Source organism: Numenius arquata, chromosome 23 (genome assembly GCF_964106895.1).
Source record: "Numenius arquata chromosome 23, bNumArq3.hap1.1, whole genome shotgun sequence".
Classification (NCBI taxonomy): Eukaryota; Metazoa; Chordata; class Aves; order Charadriiformes; family Scolopacidae; genus Numenius; species Numenius arquata.
In genome coordinates this window covers 839,055-854,393 of record NC_133598.1, presented here as the reverse complement: position 1 = coordinate 854,393, position 15,339 = coordinate 839,055, and the positions used below count along the sequence as shown (strand labels likewise).

Here is a 15,339-nt window from a genome sequence, read left to right as displayed (position 1 = left end):
ACAGGCTGCAGGTCCCTCCAGGCTGGTTTCTGGGGTCTCACAACAGACTTTGAGGGGAACAGAAGAAAACAAAGAAAAGAGATAAAGTGAGAGGAAAAAAAGAACAGGAAGGGTAGACATTGGCCGTGTTTTCAGAGAGCCCAGGTTGACATCTTCCCATCTGCCCTTGCAGGGCAAGCCAGAGATGGTGAGCTGCTCTTAAAACAACAGCATGTAGTTTAATCCTTTGTCCAGCACCATGTTCTGAGTTCCGAGGGGTCCTTGTATGAGGCCACTGCTTGCATCTTTAGCAGGGGGGGCATCTGCTGCCACAGTAGCGGCTGGTGATGCAGGAGAGGTCACAGCAGGGAGAGTTGATGGGGACTCCGTCACAGCTGAGGATGCTGCCAACAGCAGCGGAGGTGGAGGATCCCACCACGGTGTTCTGAGGGAAGGAGCTGAGGATGGGGCCAGGCAGGGTCACCACCACGGGGGAAGGCTGGATGACGACGGTGGAGTTCTGGCACTGCCTGACACAGGGCTCATTGCAGCTGTTGGCCAGTGGGGTCGGGCCGCAGGGCCGGCAGCAGGGCTGGCACTGGTCGTAGCAGGACATGTCTTGGGTTCAGAGGTGCACCTGGGAAAGAGGGCAGGGAAGATAAAAACGCAGGCATTCATTCCTGTCACTGTACCATGAGGGAACCAAAAAACATGCAGGGCTGAAAACTGGAGGCTGTGCAGCGATATATGAGGATTCACCCTTACAGAGCCTAAAAAGAGTCCCCAGCTCCTGGGGGCTACTGCCTGGGCCCTGAGTCCAGAAGCCACCTTGGCACAGTCCCAGACTCCCTCCATGTCTAACCTTCTCCCTGCTTCCCTCTCCTGTGACAAGCAGCCCCATGATCTGGCATAGAACAAAACCAGTGTCAGCTGAGAGGTCCACTGAATTGAAACCTCGTTTTTGAGACAGTGGAGAAGAAGGGGCTTCAGACTCACCTGACTCCAGAGAAGGAGGCAAGAGAAGTGGATGTGAGAGCAAGGAGCTGGGCTGGCTTTTATCGTGGACCTTAACTGCCCCCAGGCTGACAGAGGCTTCCCTTGCAGAGGTGATTATTTGCTGACAAGCTCATCTTGAATGCAAAACATCCCCGCTAATGCTATGGGCTCTGTTTTGGCTTCCTGAATTGCTGTCTTTCCATTTCCTGCTTCATGCCAGGCCCATTCCCCAGTGGAGGCATCTTTTGCGTGACAGGATGAAAGCCCCAAGCACTTCCAGTGCAAAACACCTGATTGTGGGCAGAGGACTCATCTCATGTGCTGGAAGAGTCCAGTAAAGGTCACTCAAGATACACTAAAAGCTGGCTTAGACAAGACACACTCAGACACTAGTCTAGACCTCTAGGCATCTAGAGTTCATTGAGAAGACCCAAGACACCCAACGAGAGGCTGTCTACACTGTCCAGGGCACAGGACTTGGACTTGACAGAGTCATCTTCTGCAAATTGTGTTTCAAAGAGCTCACTGGGGCTGAGGGAAGACAGATCTGCACTCAGTGAGCGCCAGAGATGCAGCTGATGAGAGCAACATGCCCAGCTTGATCCCATTCACCCCCACAAAAGCCCTTTCCCTGCTCTCCATCTTTCCCTGAGTACCAGGGACATGGATATGGGGTTCAGCCATGGAATAGAGGTGCTTGTAATCTCTGGTAGGACAGTCTGTGGGTTCACTTCTGATCATATGACGAAGCAAGACATGTGCATGTGCCCAGGTAAGGCGGGCCCTGCTGTGAGCTTATGCTGGCTGAGGAGTTAAGAGTCCACCAGTGGTTAACTGCAGGACCAGTGTCTCCAGAAAAATGATTCATCCCATTTCCCATGGACTTGTGTTCTGGGATGGGATAAGTCCTGTGTATGTGCTGATGTCTCTTCATTGACTGTGGGAAGAGCCTGTAAAGTCTGCTAGAGTAGGTTCAGAGGAGGACCATGAAAAATCATAGGAGGATTGGAACATGTCTCCTGTGAAGAAAGGCTGAGAGAGGTAGGATTGTTCAGCCTGGAAAGGAGAAGGGTCTAGGGAGACCTTCTTAAGGCCTTTCAAAGGGTACTTATAAAAAAGAGGGAGGAATATGTTTTACCGTGGCCTGTAGTGACAGGACAAGGGGCAGTGGCTTTAAACTAAGAAAGGGTCGATTTAAATTAGATATAGGGAAGAAATTTTTTATGATGAGGGTGGCGAGACTTTGGAAGAGATTGCCCAGCGACATTGTGAAAGCCCTATCATTGAAAGTGTCCAAGGTCGTGCTGGATGGGGCTCTGAGCAACCTGATCTAGTGAGAGATGTCCCTGTCCATGGCAGTGGGGTTGGACTAGATGGTCTTTCAAGGTTCCTTCCAATCCAAACCATTCTATCAGTCTATGTATATTCAAGTTACGCTGGTAGCAAAGATGGCTCTGTGAAGTCCTTCTCTCCAGGGCAGTGAGTTTGGGCTGAAAGAGCCTCTACATGAAGATGTCTTCGGAATCTGAGCTGGTCCCACAGGGCTGGAAGGATATGTCCCATGAAGGGATCTTGATCCATGTCACTCACAACTCCTTAATTACCTATATTTACTAAGACCGAGATGCAAAGCCTGGCACAGGAGTCAGAAGAGGATCCCTGTGACTCGAGAGGTCATTTGAGCTGCGTGCACGGCAGGATGCAGCAGCGCTCAGTAGGTTTGGCTTCTGTCCACAGAGGGCCCAATTGTAAAAGTGAGGACAATTGGTCAGGATTGGAATGTGTTTGGCAAGTTGAGGTGAGACTGTCTTTGTAAATGGCCACTAAGCTGGGAAACAGGAGTTTAAAGCAGGTACGGAGGGAGAAGTCTACCATAAACTGAAGAGCAGGGATGTCACAAAGTGCATAGGGGAGATCATGACAGGGGAGGCTCTCACAGCATCCAAAGGTGATGGACACTCGATCACAGCTGAGGATGCTGCCAACAGCAGCAGAAGTGGAGGATCCCACCTCCGTGTTCACAGAATCACAGAATCGTCATGGTTGGAAAGGGCTGGCACTGCTCGTAGCAGGGCATGTCTCTGGGCTGGAGGTGCACCTGGGAGAGAAGACAGGAAGGAAGCAGAGCACAAGGGTGGGTGAGGAGCAGCCTGGTTGCCCTGTCACAAAGACCCAAGGCCATTACTGAGTGGGGAGTTAGAAGCTGGGCCAGAAGCCACATGCTCTTCATTGCCCTAGAGAGAGCAGCCTGGCCCAGAGAGGTTATCTCGTAATTCATAAACCAAAACCTACCACAGTCAAGTCTCAGCCTCTCTCTAAACAGACCTTCTCTCCACTTCTCTCTCCCATGACAACATGCTCCAAGTCCCAGCACAGGACATAGCCAGTATCAGCTAGGATGTCAATCAAGGAGATACCTCACTTTGGAGATGAGGAGAAGGGGCTTCAAACTCACCTGGTTCTGAAGGGAAAGGAGACAAGAGAAGTAGATGAGAGAGCAGAGAGCCAGGCTGCATTTCACGTGCCCTTCATTGCCTCAGGACCAGAGGCTCCATTTGCAGAGGTAATAATTTTCTGACAAGCTCATCTTGAATGCAAACCATCACAGCTAATGATATGGGCTGTGCTTTGGTTTCCAACACTGCTGCCTTTTCATTTCCGGGTTTGTGCCATGACCACTTCCCCATGAAGGCTCCTTCTGAGCATGGGGATGAAAGGTCCCATGATTTCTAGGGCAAGAATGCAGCAAGGTGGGCAGTAGAGTCAGCTCAAGTGACATCAGCCTGGGTCATGTTGTTGGGGCTGTTTGAAGTGCCGTTCTCAGGAAGAAGCTCCAGCTGTTTGCATCTGGAAGCCAAAGAATCACTGTATATGAGGACATGCCACGTCCAGTCCATCTCCTTCCCTCCCTCCTCAGCTCACCCAATGGTCAATTGTTGCCTTCCCAGGTGTGCGCGTTGTGCTGCTTGGCTTTGACCTCATCCTGCCTAACACTGCCCTCAGGGAAAAACTGTCGCCTGCTTTCAGTCGTTCCCTCTCTGTGCAGTCTGTGAGCACACAAATAATGCCAAGGGCTTTCCTGGGGCCTTGTCTTTCCCCAGAATGCTCTAACCCTGCTGTGGTTGTGCCCACGTGTCCCCAGCAGAACCCATGTTTGATTGTGTTCTTACGGCTGGTTTTGTCTTGTGTGCCTTCGTGAGCAGCTGTGTTTGTATGAATGCACATGGGATCACAAATCTGTGCATGATTCCATGCTGGTGTGCCTGAGCCTGTGTGTGTCTCAGCTGCTGTGCCACTGGGATGTCCAGAAGTGACCTCTTTGCAACAAGGGCTGTCCATGGAGTGTAAAGTTCTTGAGTCCATCTCCCCTCCTGAATGGTCTGTCTGCCTTTCGGACTCAGGTCCAACTTGGAGACAGTGCAGCCAAGGTTTCCCTCCCTCCCTATCGTGACTTTGGGGACATCATTGTCAGGGAGCTCTGCTGGGAGAGCTCAGCCAGGGTTGATTCCCCTCTCTGGGGAGCTGCTCCTGAGCTGAGGCTCTAGTGTATCTGAGGGCAAAGCGCGTTGCTTTCTCATGAGGTAATGGGCACCGTGGACGAGAAAAGGGCAAGAGATGTGTGTAGCTAGAGTTTAGCAAGACCTTTGTCAGCCTCTCTCATTCTTCCTTTATGACCAAACTGGAGATGAATGGGCTCAGTAAGAGACTGATCAGGTGGGTGAAAATTGTCTGGACCAGCAGGCACAAAGAGTAGTGACCCGTGGTGCAGAGCCCACCTGGCAGACACGTACTGGTGGGGTCTTTCAGGGATTGGCAGTAGGACCAAGACTCCAATGTTTTCACGAACACCATGAGCAGTGAGAAGGTTGGTGCTTCCTGTAGGTTCGGGGATGACACCCAAGCGCAGGGAAAAGGCTGGACGCTGATCTGTGTTAACCAAATTGTTCCCAGCAGGTCCAGGATCTTCCTGTTCAAAAGAAACAGAGAAGGTGGCAAAGACTCTGGAAGTGCTCTGGGACAGGAGCAGAGGCAAGGAAGAGCTGCTGGAACATGGGGAGTTCTAGTTCAGGCACAAGCTAAAAGAAAGAAATAGAAGAAGGTGGTGTTTCCCAGCAAGGTTGTGCAGTCTCCATTGAGGTGTTTAAGGCTGAAGCAAGCATGGCTTTGGGCAATCTCATCTAATGGGAGCTGTTCCAAGCAGCAGGGTGATCAAGATGACCTCAGGAGGTCCCTTCTCAGCCATATCCTGACTCTGTGGCAGCCACCAACCCTTTCCCGGTGCTCCCTGACCCCTGCCCACCCATGGGCACACTTGTCCTCACATTCCGTCTGCCACAACACAGTTTTGAGGCATGGTGCTGGGACTGCAGAGCAGCAGCTGAAGGCAGGCTCTCAGCCTCCTCACTCCCACCCGCAGGAAATCCGTGGCTGCTGGTTCCAGCCCCGGAGCTGGGAGACAGCTCGGGGAAGCTGGTGAATGGCCTGGGCCAAGGCCCTGCTGCTGTGCCAGGCTGCAGCTGGCGCTGTGCCGGCTTCTCCTTGCTGGAGGAGGACGGGGAGAGTCCCTTTGGCAGTTGCCACAAGTGGTGCCCGTGCGGAGCCCCTGAGCCCTCTCAGGCCGGGCGAGCCCCCGAGCGGCGCCGGCGCAGGGCTGAGCCCCGGGGCGGAGCTGGCGGCGGCGGAGAGGAGAGGAGGCGGCGGAGAGGAGGCGCGGCGGCCGGAGCAGAGAGCCGGGGCTGGCGGGGGGCAGCGAGGCGCGGGCAGCGGAGCGGCGGGATGCGGCGGTGCCGGGGCGCAGGGCTGGCGGGGCTGGCCGCGCTGCTCCTGGGTGCGTGGGGCTGGCGGCGGCGGATGGGGGCCGGGGCTGTGCCCGGGCTGTTCCCCGGGGAGCCCAGCGCCGACTCTTCCCTCTCCTTCCTCAATGTCTCTCTCCCCCTCCTGCCTCTCTGCCATCTCTCGTCCCTCTTCCTGAACCACCTCTTTCAGTACAAGCTTGCTTGCATGTACACCTGATTCTTCATGCTACCTCTCCTTCCCTTGTGCAATCATCAAGTCTGATTGCCTTGAATATAGCCCTCTCTCCTTCAGTGTGACAATCCCTCTCCCTGTCTACTCTTCTTTTCTTTATCCACCCACCAGCCTAGCCACCCATCTCTTGACCAATCTCTCCATGCATCTACCATCCTTCAACCGTCTTCCTACTCTCTGAGACCCCTGTCTCATCACTCCCTCTGCTTCTTTAATATCTGTAGGCAAAAGACTGTTTTCTTGCACCATGACGGTATTCCACACACCCACTCCTCACCCACTCCATCTCCACTCATTGAGCATTCTCTTGCTCTGGATTCAGCCCTTCATCCTTCAGTGTAACACCCCTAATTCTCCTGTCCCCTCTCCCTCTCACCCTCCATCCATCCATGCAACTGGCTTTCATTCTATCTCTCCGTGCATCAATTTCAAATTCCTTCCCAGACTTTTTCCCTCACTTGACACACCCACACCAGGATCATCGCATGTGTCCCCATCCATTGCACCTGGTACAGCCTCTTGGCTCCTCTTCTGAAATATTTCTTGGGAAAAAGAACCAACAGCCCTGGGTGATAGTTCATAATCTTTGGCCTTTCTTTTCCTTTCTCTCCAGTGGCTGTGGTCAGAGCCCAGGTGCAGCAGGAGCCGTCGGCAGAGACCACCGAGGGCACCGCCATCAGCATCAACTGCTCTCACCCCAACATACAGACCAGGGACATGATCTACTGGTACCGTCAGCTCCCGGGCCGAAGCCCCGCATTACTCCAAAGAGTTCTTAAAGACTCCAAGGAGCTCCCGGATCCGCCGGGGTGGCTGCGGGTGGCGGCAGACCGCCGGTCCAGCGCCCTGTGGCTCGCCCGGCCCCGGCGCGGGGACGCGGCGGTGTATTACTGCGCCCTGGGAGACACGGGGAGAGGAGCCGGGGCTGCGGCCGGGCAGGAACCGCCGCGGGCGGGGCCGGGCGTGTGTGTCGGGGACGGGGGGACATCCCCGGGCGGGCCCGCCAGGGGGCGCTGCCGCTCCGCCCGCCGGGGCCACCTCGCCCCGCCCTGCCCCGCCCGACCCACCGGCACCGGGGCGCTTCCCCCGACCCACCGACACCGTGTCTGGCACCGGGCCCCTCGAGGGATGTGGACCTCAGGGGCACCTTCAGGTGCTCCCCACGGGGGCACCGTGGTGACATCAGCACCTTTTTTGACAAGATTCAGCGCCTTTGGAAATGAGGCCCAGGAGACAGGGGAAACGCTTGTACTGGACACGCTGAGCGCAGCCTCATTCCTGCTGGATGAGTGAGTCAGAGAGAGATTTGCTGAGTTGCCCTGAGGGGCTGGAGGTCTGAGGTGAGTGAGAGCTGGCAGGAGGCCTCTCGGAAGATACTGTGGTGCTCCCATCAGTCCCCGGGGAACCCTGTGTGGCTCGAGTAGCTGACATAGGTTGTTAAAGCCTATGTCAGACGGAGTGAAGGATCAGCCCTACTCCCTGTCCCATCTGGACTCAATAACTGTGTCTCCAGGGAAGTACTGGCAGGTGGACAAACAAGGCAGAGCAACCAGCATGGCCAGGCCAACACATGCATCAGACACATGGTCACATGTGATTGGGTCCTCTCATCCCTCTGTCCATCTGTCTTCTCATGTTTGCTCCCGGACAAGCTGCTGTGGTCCTTCTCTTTGCTTGTGTCTGCTAGCTCCCCTAAACATCCCATGTCTTGCACAATCCAGAAAACTTTTATACTTCATTCCACACGGCGTTAGATCCCCTTTTAGACAGAAATACCCCTGAGTTTATAAGATCATCTTTTATCACCCTTCTGGAAGGTGTCCTCCCCAGGGAAAGGGGTGACCAGGATACCTGCAGGGATGGGGAGTAGATGTCAGTGATGAAGAGGCCTGTGCTGGATGTCCTCCAGCCAGAGGGAGATGGTGTGTCTGATGGGGTGGGATGTTTACAACAGGTGCTGTTTCCAGAGAAGTCTCCCTTCAGGAATTTCAGTGGGCCCAGCACTTTTCTTGCAGCAGTTCAGTAGGTCCCCTTCCACAGTGGAAAGATGGTCTGCAACGCCTCTGTGCATAAAAGCAGGAATTTAGAAAGTTTTCTGGCAACTTTGGGCTGACTACAAATTCCTCAGGAAGACAAAAATAAACCCCAGAAAGTTGAATCCATTTGGGACAACAGCAAATTATTTTATTTTATTTTATTTGAGCAGCCACAGCCTCTCTTCCTGCCATCCCTCTCTCCTGCTTCCCTCTCCCCTCTGCACAGGAATTGTGCGAGTCTTCCAAGTCATTCTGCCGCTCTGGCTCCCAGCAAAACTCCAGGCAGACAAGGAGGAACGTCCATCCCCAAGAGGAGGCTGTGAGCATCCCACTGACCTGCTGCAGTCCTCAGGTTGCTCACTCTAGGACACCGCTGATCAGGCTCCCCAGCCACAGGACATGCTCAAGAGGACATTTCTAGGGAGAGATAAAGACAGGCAGGCCACTGGCTCTGGAGGAGCCCACAGCACTGTCCCCCACATTCCCCTTCCCCTGAGGACAGTGAAGAATCCCCATTTGCCTCTGCTCTGATCACCTGAGAATAACACCTTGCTCACTGAGGGCTTGTGACTGTCCACACAGGGAAGGACAACACAGAGAAGGAGGCTGGGATGCAGCAGAACTTTCATACCAAAAAGGACAAAAGTGAGGTCACTCTGAGTGGAGTGTTACTGTGAAGAGAGCACCAGGAATGGTGGAGCTTTGGTGCCCTTTGGCTGTAGCAGAGCTCCTTTAGGGCATCCTTCAGCTTGCCCTGAAGAGGGAGAGTTGCAGCAGGTGCCCCCGAGGCTGGCCTGGGCAGACCAAAGGGGATCAGAAGCCAACATGAGAGGAGAGGGAAAAGAGAGAGCAAAAGGAGGGAAAGGCAGACATGAGCCATGCTTTCGGCCTTCCTCTGCAGAGAGAATGGGTGCTGCTCAATGTCTCCAAAAGAGAATCTCCAGAAGCTCCATCCTGCCTTCAGTCACATGTCAGCACACATTAAAACACATGTCCACGAACACCCAGTTACACAGGAAGCCCTGCGCACGCACACCCCCAGACTTGCCGTCACATAAGTGTTCACACACACTTATTCACACTTGCACACTCACACGTGCCTGTACATATATATGCAAGGTCCTGTACAAACACGGACACACACGTACCCATCTGCACACACATGTGCCCACAGAAGTACACTAAGACACACACTGACTTGCTCACCCCAAAAACATGCATAGACACAAACACGAGCACAGACACACACAGAAGTGCCCTTGTTCAGACACACAAACATGGGCAGACACTCACTCTCACATGTGCATCTGCAAATGCCTACACAAATGCAAACACAGAGGCACAAATGCGCCCTCAGGCACAGACAGAGGCGGATGCACAGGAGGAAGCCCAGCCTCTCCCCACACTCTGAGAACCAGGATTCCACCGGCAGCTCTCTGCCCCTGTGCCCTGGCAATGTCAGGCAAGATCATGTGCAAGAGACAAAGTCAAAGCTGGAGACCATCCCGATCGCTGCAGCTCCAGGGGTTCTCACTTTACAAGTCAAAAAAATCCCAGAGTCTGACAAGAACCAGCCCATCCCTGGTGATCGCCGTAGGGCAGTTGTGGAGGTCTGGGACTATTTCCACTTTCAATGCAGGGAGAGGTGCTGTTCAGACACACCGATGTGGCAGCAAAGGGTTGTGTGTGTGGGGTGAGACCCATGGCCTGCAGCTACAAATTCTGAGGGTGGAGCACCAGAGAGGAAGGTGGCCTGATGAAGCTGCCTTTAGATAAATACCCTCTCTTCAAAAGACAAACTACTATTAATTCGCAGGTGTCATCAGGAGCAGATTTCAGCTGCCTGAGCCAAGCCCTGACATCTGTCAGTTAACCTGGCTCATTCGAGCTCACAGAGCTGCTCTGCTGAGGTGAGCATCTCCTCATCTGCTTTTGGCACTGGAGCAGTCTCCACAGCCACAGGAGTGGTGACAGAAGGCTGTGCCCAGCGCTGCACAGTCACCGGGAGGAAAAGCCTTGTGCCCTGAGAGCCTCCCAGCAGAGCTGGCATTTTCCAAGAGTCTTCACCTGGCCTGGAAGGCTCCCACTCAGGTCCCCCAACTGTGACCTGCCTCCTGTGGAAGGAGTCCAGCTCCCAGTTGTGCTCTGCAAGTGCAGCACCAGGCAGCAAGGTGCCAGCCAGATGGCTTGGTTAGAAATCTTCTCCAAAAGCAGCTGCAGCATTGCTTAGGCTGAATCAGCTGCTTCTCTTGTTGGCCACCAAGGACTTGGAGTGGGTGACCTGCCCAGGTCCAGTCCAACCTAAATTATGCTATGGAAAGAGTAAAGATAGTTGGATTGGTTGCTTTGTTAAATGCTAAAAATAAGGAAAGGAGAAATGCAGATCCTACCTGTGCTGAGGCAACTGAAAATGGAAGGGTTATTGTCCAGTGGGAGGAGTGCTTGTTTGGGTTTGAGTGTGGTTTCTTTTCCCCAATGATTTTTTCAGAAGTTGTTTTATGAGATGGGATGCGAGTGTGGCAGGAAACATGATTCATTGGTTCCTGAGATAGCTCCTTTTGGACAGAGGAAGACATTCCCCGGTACCTGAGGGGGTGAGTAGGACAGTTGGTGTCGGCAGGGTATTGGGGTGTTGACCATTGTGTTTGTGGGAGCTGCAGCCTTGGCTGTGCTGACAGGAGCTTGGGACTAGACACCGTGCAGGAGCCAGGAGAGGCCAACCCAGCCAAGGGCTTGAGGATGGAGAGAGGGAAGACAGACATCAAGGAAGGAGAGACTCCCAAGGTGTTGCACAGGGGGATTTGTCAGAGAAGGGGGTCCTCAGGTGCAGGCCTGTCCCCCTTGAAGCCCTTATCTTGGAAAGGCAGAAGGTGTTGGCTGCAGGAACAACATGAAGAAAGAATACGGCAGTACAGGCATTTGAGATGTGCCAAGAACAAGCAATTTCTCCTCCCCATTTCATTCTTTGCTCCCCCTGCAGAGTCACTTCCGGCAGCTCTGCTCTCTCAGGGCTCTTGGTGGGGACGTGTGGGTTTTCTGAGTCTCTCTCACAGACGCAGGAGGATCGGTCTCAGCATGCACCTCGGGTATCTCGTCCTCGCTGCCTTCCTGAGGCAACCACTGGGTAAGCATTGGCTTTGACTGGAGGCAGGATTCCTCTTCTTCCCAGGAGACCCTCACCCCCTCAACAGATCTCTGCAGGAGCTGCTCTTGAATTATGGGCAAATGTTGGGAAACATGAAATCACAAGAGTGGTTTTGCACCTGCTTTCTCAAGATACTGCTACTGATGGTAAAGAGGAGACTGAGAAGAAACATCTTCTCTCCTGACCATCACAGACCCCTTGCCTTCCTTTTCTCTTGCCAACCATCCACCTCTCGCTGCCTCTCTCCTCTGATCTGTGCTGGCCCAGTGTTTCACAGGCATGTCATTGCAGAAGCTCTTTTCTACCTCAGCAGTACACATTTCCTGATGTACATGGATTTTGCAAGTTGATGCAGGGACATGAGAGCTCTCTCATCCCACTCACGATCTTAGGGTCTCCCAGTCTCTCTCCTGGCTGGCACATGTCATGCAGCTTGCCCAGACTATCAATTCCTCCTGCAAGTCCACAGTGCCTGGGCTTCCTTTTCCCTCCTTTCCTTGACCTTGGAGCCTCCTGAGAAGACAGGGAATAGGGAGCATGATGAAACTTCTCACGGGACTTCCCTTCATCTCTCACCTCTCTGGAGGTGTCCTGGGGCCATCACAGGAGGGCCAGCCACCAAAGTCTGTTCCCTGGAGTTTACGGGCAGCAGGAGTGCAGAAACCAAAGACTTGGGTGAAAGCACAGCTCTCCTCTGGGGGTATCCCTGTGGGAGGTAATTGGCATTATTGTGCTCTCAGGCTTCCTGCCCAAAAGATGCTCACTGCCTTGCTGTTGCCATCCATGGGGCTCTTGCTGCAGAGAAAGGCACAGGTTGCCCTCTCCGCTGACATTTTGCCTCTGCTCTTTTTTTGCATCTCAGGGCCTTGCCCTGCAGAATCACTGACCCATGATTTCTTCCAGGCACCATGGGACAGGTCACTGTCACCCAGCAAGAAGGACAAGTCACAGTGAAGCAGAGAGGCACCTTCCAAACAGCCTGCACCTACGAAACCTCAGGCTTTGATGCTTTGCTCTGGTACCAGCAGAGGAAAGGCCAAGGTCCCCAGATGGTCTCCTATCAGGCTAGAGCTGGCCCCAAGCACAGTGGCCGTTTCACCACCGAGCTGAACACCACGGGGAAATACAGCCTCCTGCAGCTGGAGGAAGTCGAGGTCTCTGACAGTGCCTTGTACCTCTGTGCTGTGCGTGACACCCCGGTGCAGGGAGCTTCCTTGGCTGTGCAAGAACCCAGGGGAGGGAGAGGATGTGTCTGTGCAAGGCTGAGGGTGGGGGAAATGGAGCCCTCAGGTGTCCCCTGGCAGCGCTGCTTCCCCTCTACACCCAGGGATCTGCAGGACAAGATTCTCTTCCAGGAGAGGACAGTGTCAGTGGCCTGAGAAGAAAGAGAAGGTAGTGAAAGACTCTCATGTCCTTGGGGTACCCTGTCTGATGAGACCTGGGAGTGTGTGAGAGACATGAGTGCCCTCAGGTGTGGCCTGGCCAGGCTGGTTTCAACATCAACCTATGAGTCCCCTTAGCCCTGCACATCTGTGTAACTGCTAGGCTGTGTTGGGAACTCTTTGGGGGCAGAATTTGAAGAGGAGACCTGACCTTACTACCCTTGCCCTTGGGTGCAGGTCATGCTCCCTCACTGTTGTGGTTTCTGCTAGACTGGCCAATCAGAATGACAGATGGCCCCTCCTTCACCCCTCTTCAAAGAGAAGAGAGGAAGAAATAATGAGATTTATAAGTTTAGAAAAAGAACTAAACTACTTTAATGAAAAACTTAATAAATAAAGAAATGATAAATAATAAGAAAAATAATAACATTTTAAAAGGGGAAGAAGGAAAAAGAAGTATACAGTATATACAAAACCATATCAAGGTCCCAGGATGACAGTGTCGTAACCAGCAGGCACAGGGAAATGCCCCAGACTGGACTTGGTGACAGACAGGAGCTGGATTCAGGATCTGGAGTCAGGATTGCTCAGATCGGGATCAATGGCAGGAAAACAGAAAGGGTCCTCCTCAGACATTGGCTGTTGAAGAAAGAGAGTTGACCCTTTGATCCCTCAGCGTTTATACTGAGCATGATGCAGATGGGACGGAATACCCTATTGGTAAATTTTGGGTCTCCTGTCCCATCTGCTTCTGCCTACAGGTGTGACCCCTCTACGCTTTTCCACTTCCGGCCCTCCAACGGGGCAAATAACAAAGTTAGCTGACCTTGCTTGTTATAGCAATCAGCATAAACAAGAACATCTCTGCATACAATTCCTTGGTATAATCAGGTCTTATCACTGTGACAGCGAACAGTTTTTGAAAAATATGTTGTTAATTTCAGATTTGAGTTAGTTAGAAGAGGCCCAATTTAAAAAGTAAAATTACTGAACAGAAAATTGGCTCTGTTTTACTTCAAACCAGGATATTCATTCAGGGGACAAGTGGGAGGATGAGGAGACGGTTAGGGGCTGTTTTGAAGGCTTTTTCTCACACCATCGTCACTCCTGCATCCTTTGGGACCATCTTCTGGCTGAGGTTCTTTCCCCAGCACAGGGCTATCCAGAGCAGGAGGAATTCCCTTCTGCACAGGCTTGTGAGCTGTTGGTCCCTCAGAGCATCCAAAAGCACTGGGCTCCTCTCTAAGGGAAAGCAGTGGTCAATGTCCTTGTTGCAGGACATGCTCTGAGGCCAGGGGATCGTATGTGAGCAGAGATGCTGGAATACAGGGCCTGATACCCGCTGGCTGTGCAGGAGTTGGGGAATATCTTCCTCAGCTCCAAGAGACAGTGACTGGAAGAGACCCATTGCCCTGTGTCCCATTCTTCCCTTCCTCTTATGCTTGTCCCCCACCTTATTCCCCACGACCCAAGACAATGCCATTCTTCCTTGGCAATATGAAACAATGTCCCCAAGAAAATGATTACATGGAGGCAGAGGTGAGGATGCAGAAAATTTTAATGACTCTGAAGTGGGAAACAAGTTCACTTGTAGAGGAGGCGACCAGAGCAGGGAGAGGACCAGCAGCTGCCAGAAGTCTGTGCCCATTGGTCACAGCTGAGATTTCATAGGGCTGTCCCACAGAGGAAGAGGTGCCAGCAGATGCCCCACATTGGCTTTGCGGGTCTTACAGCCCAGAAGAACAGAAGACAAGAAAGAGGTGAGAGAGAGAATAAGGCAGGGAAGTTAGACTTTGGCAATGTTTTCAGAGAATCCCAGCAGGTCTCCTTTGGAAGGGCAGCACTGGATTCTCAGCCTCTCTGAAATCGATGGCCAGGAGCTCTGTCTTCAGTCAAGCACCAGGTTCCTGGAGGTCCTTGTCAGGGCTGTCACCAATGGATTTAGCAAGGGAGGCACCTTCTGCCATAGTAGTGGCTGGAAATGCCAGAGAGGTCACAGCACCCAGAGGTGATGGGCACGCCATCACAGCTGAGGATGCTGCCAACAGCAGCGGAGGTGGAGGATCCCACCACAGTGTTCTGAGGGAAGGAGCTGAGGATGGGTCCCGGCAGGGCCACCACCACGGGAGAGGGCTGGATGACAATGGTGGAGTTCTGGCACTGCCTGACACAGGGCTCGTTGCAGCTGTTGGCCAGTGGGGTCGGGCCACAGGGCCGGCAGGGCTGGCACTGGTCGTAGCAGGACATATCTCTGGGCTGCAGGTACACCTGGGAGAGAGGGCAGAGAGGCAGTAGAGCACAGGCACACATGAGGAGAAGTCTACCAGGAGTCTGTCACTCCACCACAAGCATATCAAAGGCATCTGCTGAGCCAGGAGGTAGAAACTGTGCAGTGGGACAATAGGGTTTGCAGACACAATTCTCTAAGGATCACCCAGGCCCAAACAGGCTGCTGCCAGTCTTTTTAGTGAAGGGCAACCTCAGACAAGATCCAGATTCTCTTTGCAAGGCAATGTAGTGTCGCCAGACCCAAGGAGGCTGCTGCCTGTCTCTTAACAGAAGAGCTCCCTCAACCAAGTCCCAGACACTCTGAGTCAGACCTTCACCATCCTTCACCCTCTCATGGCAAGTAACACCACAGCCCACCACAGGATGGAGGAGTACACATCTGTGTGAGCGGAAAACAACATGGGGAAAGGGCTTCAGACTCACCTGGTTCCCAAGGAGAAGGAGGAGAGAGAAGTGGATGAGAGAGCGAGGAGTTGGGCTGGCT

The 15,339-nt window shown here is 53.3% G+C and overlaps 2 protein-coding genes across 3 annotated transcripts; both read right to left on the bottom strand.

The window, feature by feature from the left end:
- Window positions 1–286: 286 nt before the first annotated feature.
- Window positions 287–3,472, bottom strand: LOC141474601 (feather keratin Cos2-3-like). 2 transcript variants are annotated; one of them, XM_074162565.1, is made up of 2 exons: window positions 3,431–3,472; window positions 287–616 (listed from the first exon to the last, which is right to left on the bottom strand). In XM_074162565.1, the coding sequence occupies exon 2, from the start codon at window positions 593–595 to the stop codon at window positions 287–289; it is 309 nt and encodes a 102-aa protein (XP_074018666.1). In that variant the 5' UTR covers window positions 596–616; window positions 3,431–3,472. The 2 variants fall into 2 exon arrangements, with proteins under 2 accessions (XP_074018666.1, XP_074018665.1); XM_074162564.1 differs by lacking the exon at window positions 3,431–3,472 and adding an exon at window positions 976–1,045 and having other exon boundaries at window positions 287–597.
- An 11,035-nt stretch (window positions 3,473–14,507) lies between these two features.
- Window positions 14,508–15,339, bottom strand: LOC141474781 (feather keratin Cos2-3-like). The gene is made up of 2 exons (XM_074162857.1): window positions 15,279–15,339; window positions 14,508–14,815 (listed from the first exon to the last, which is right to left on the bottom strand). Exon 2 carries the CDS (start codon window positions 14,811–14,813, stop codon window positions 14,508–14,510), a length of 306 nt encoding a protein of 101 aa, XP_074018958.1. The 5' UTR covers window positions 14,814–14,815; window positions 15,279–15,339.

Excerpts from the sequence above, each read along its gene's own strand:
- LOC141474601 (XM_074162565.1), bottom strand. The coding sequence starts at position 595 with ATGTCCTGCTACGACCAGTGCCAGCCCTGCTGCCGGCCCTGCGGCCCG.
- LOC141474781 (XM_074162857.1), bottom strand. The coding sequence starts at position 14,813 with ATGTCCTGCTACGACCAGTGCCAGCCCTGCCGGCCCTGTGGCCCGACC.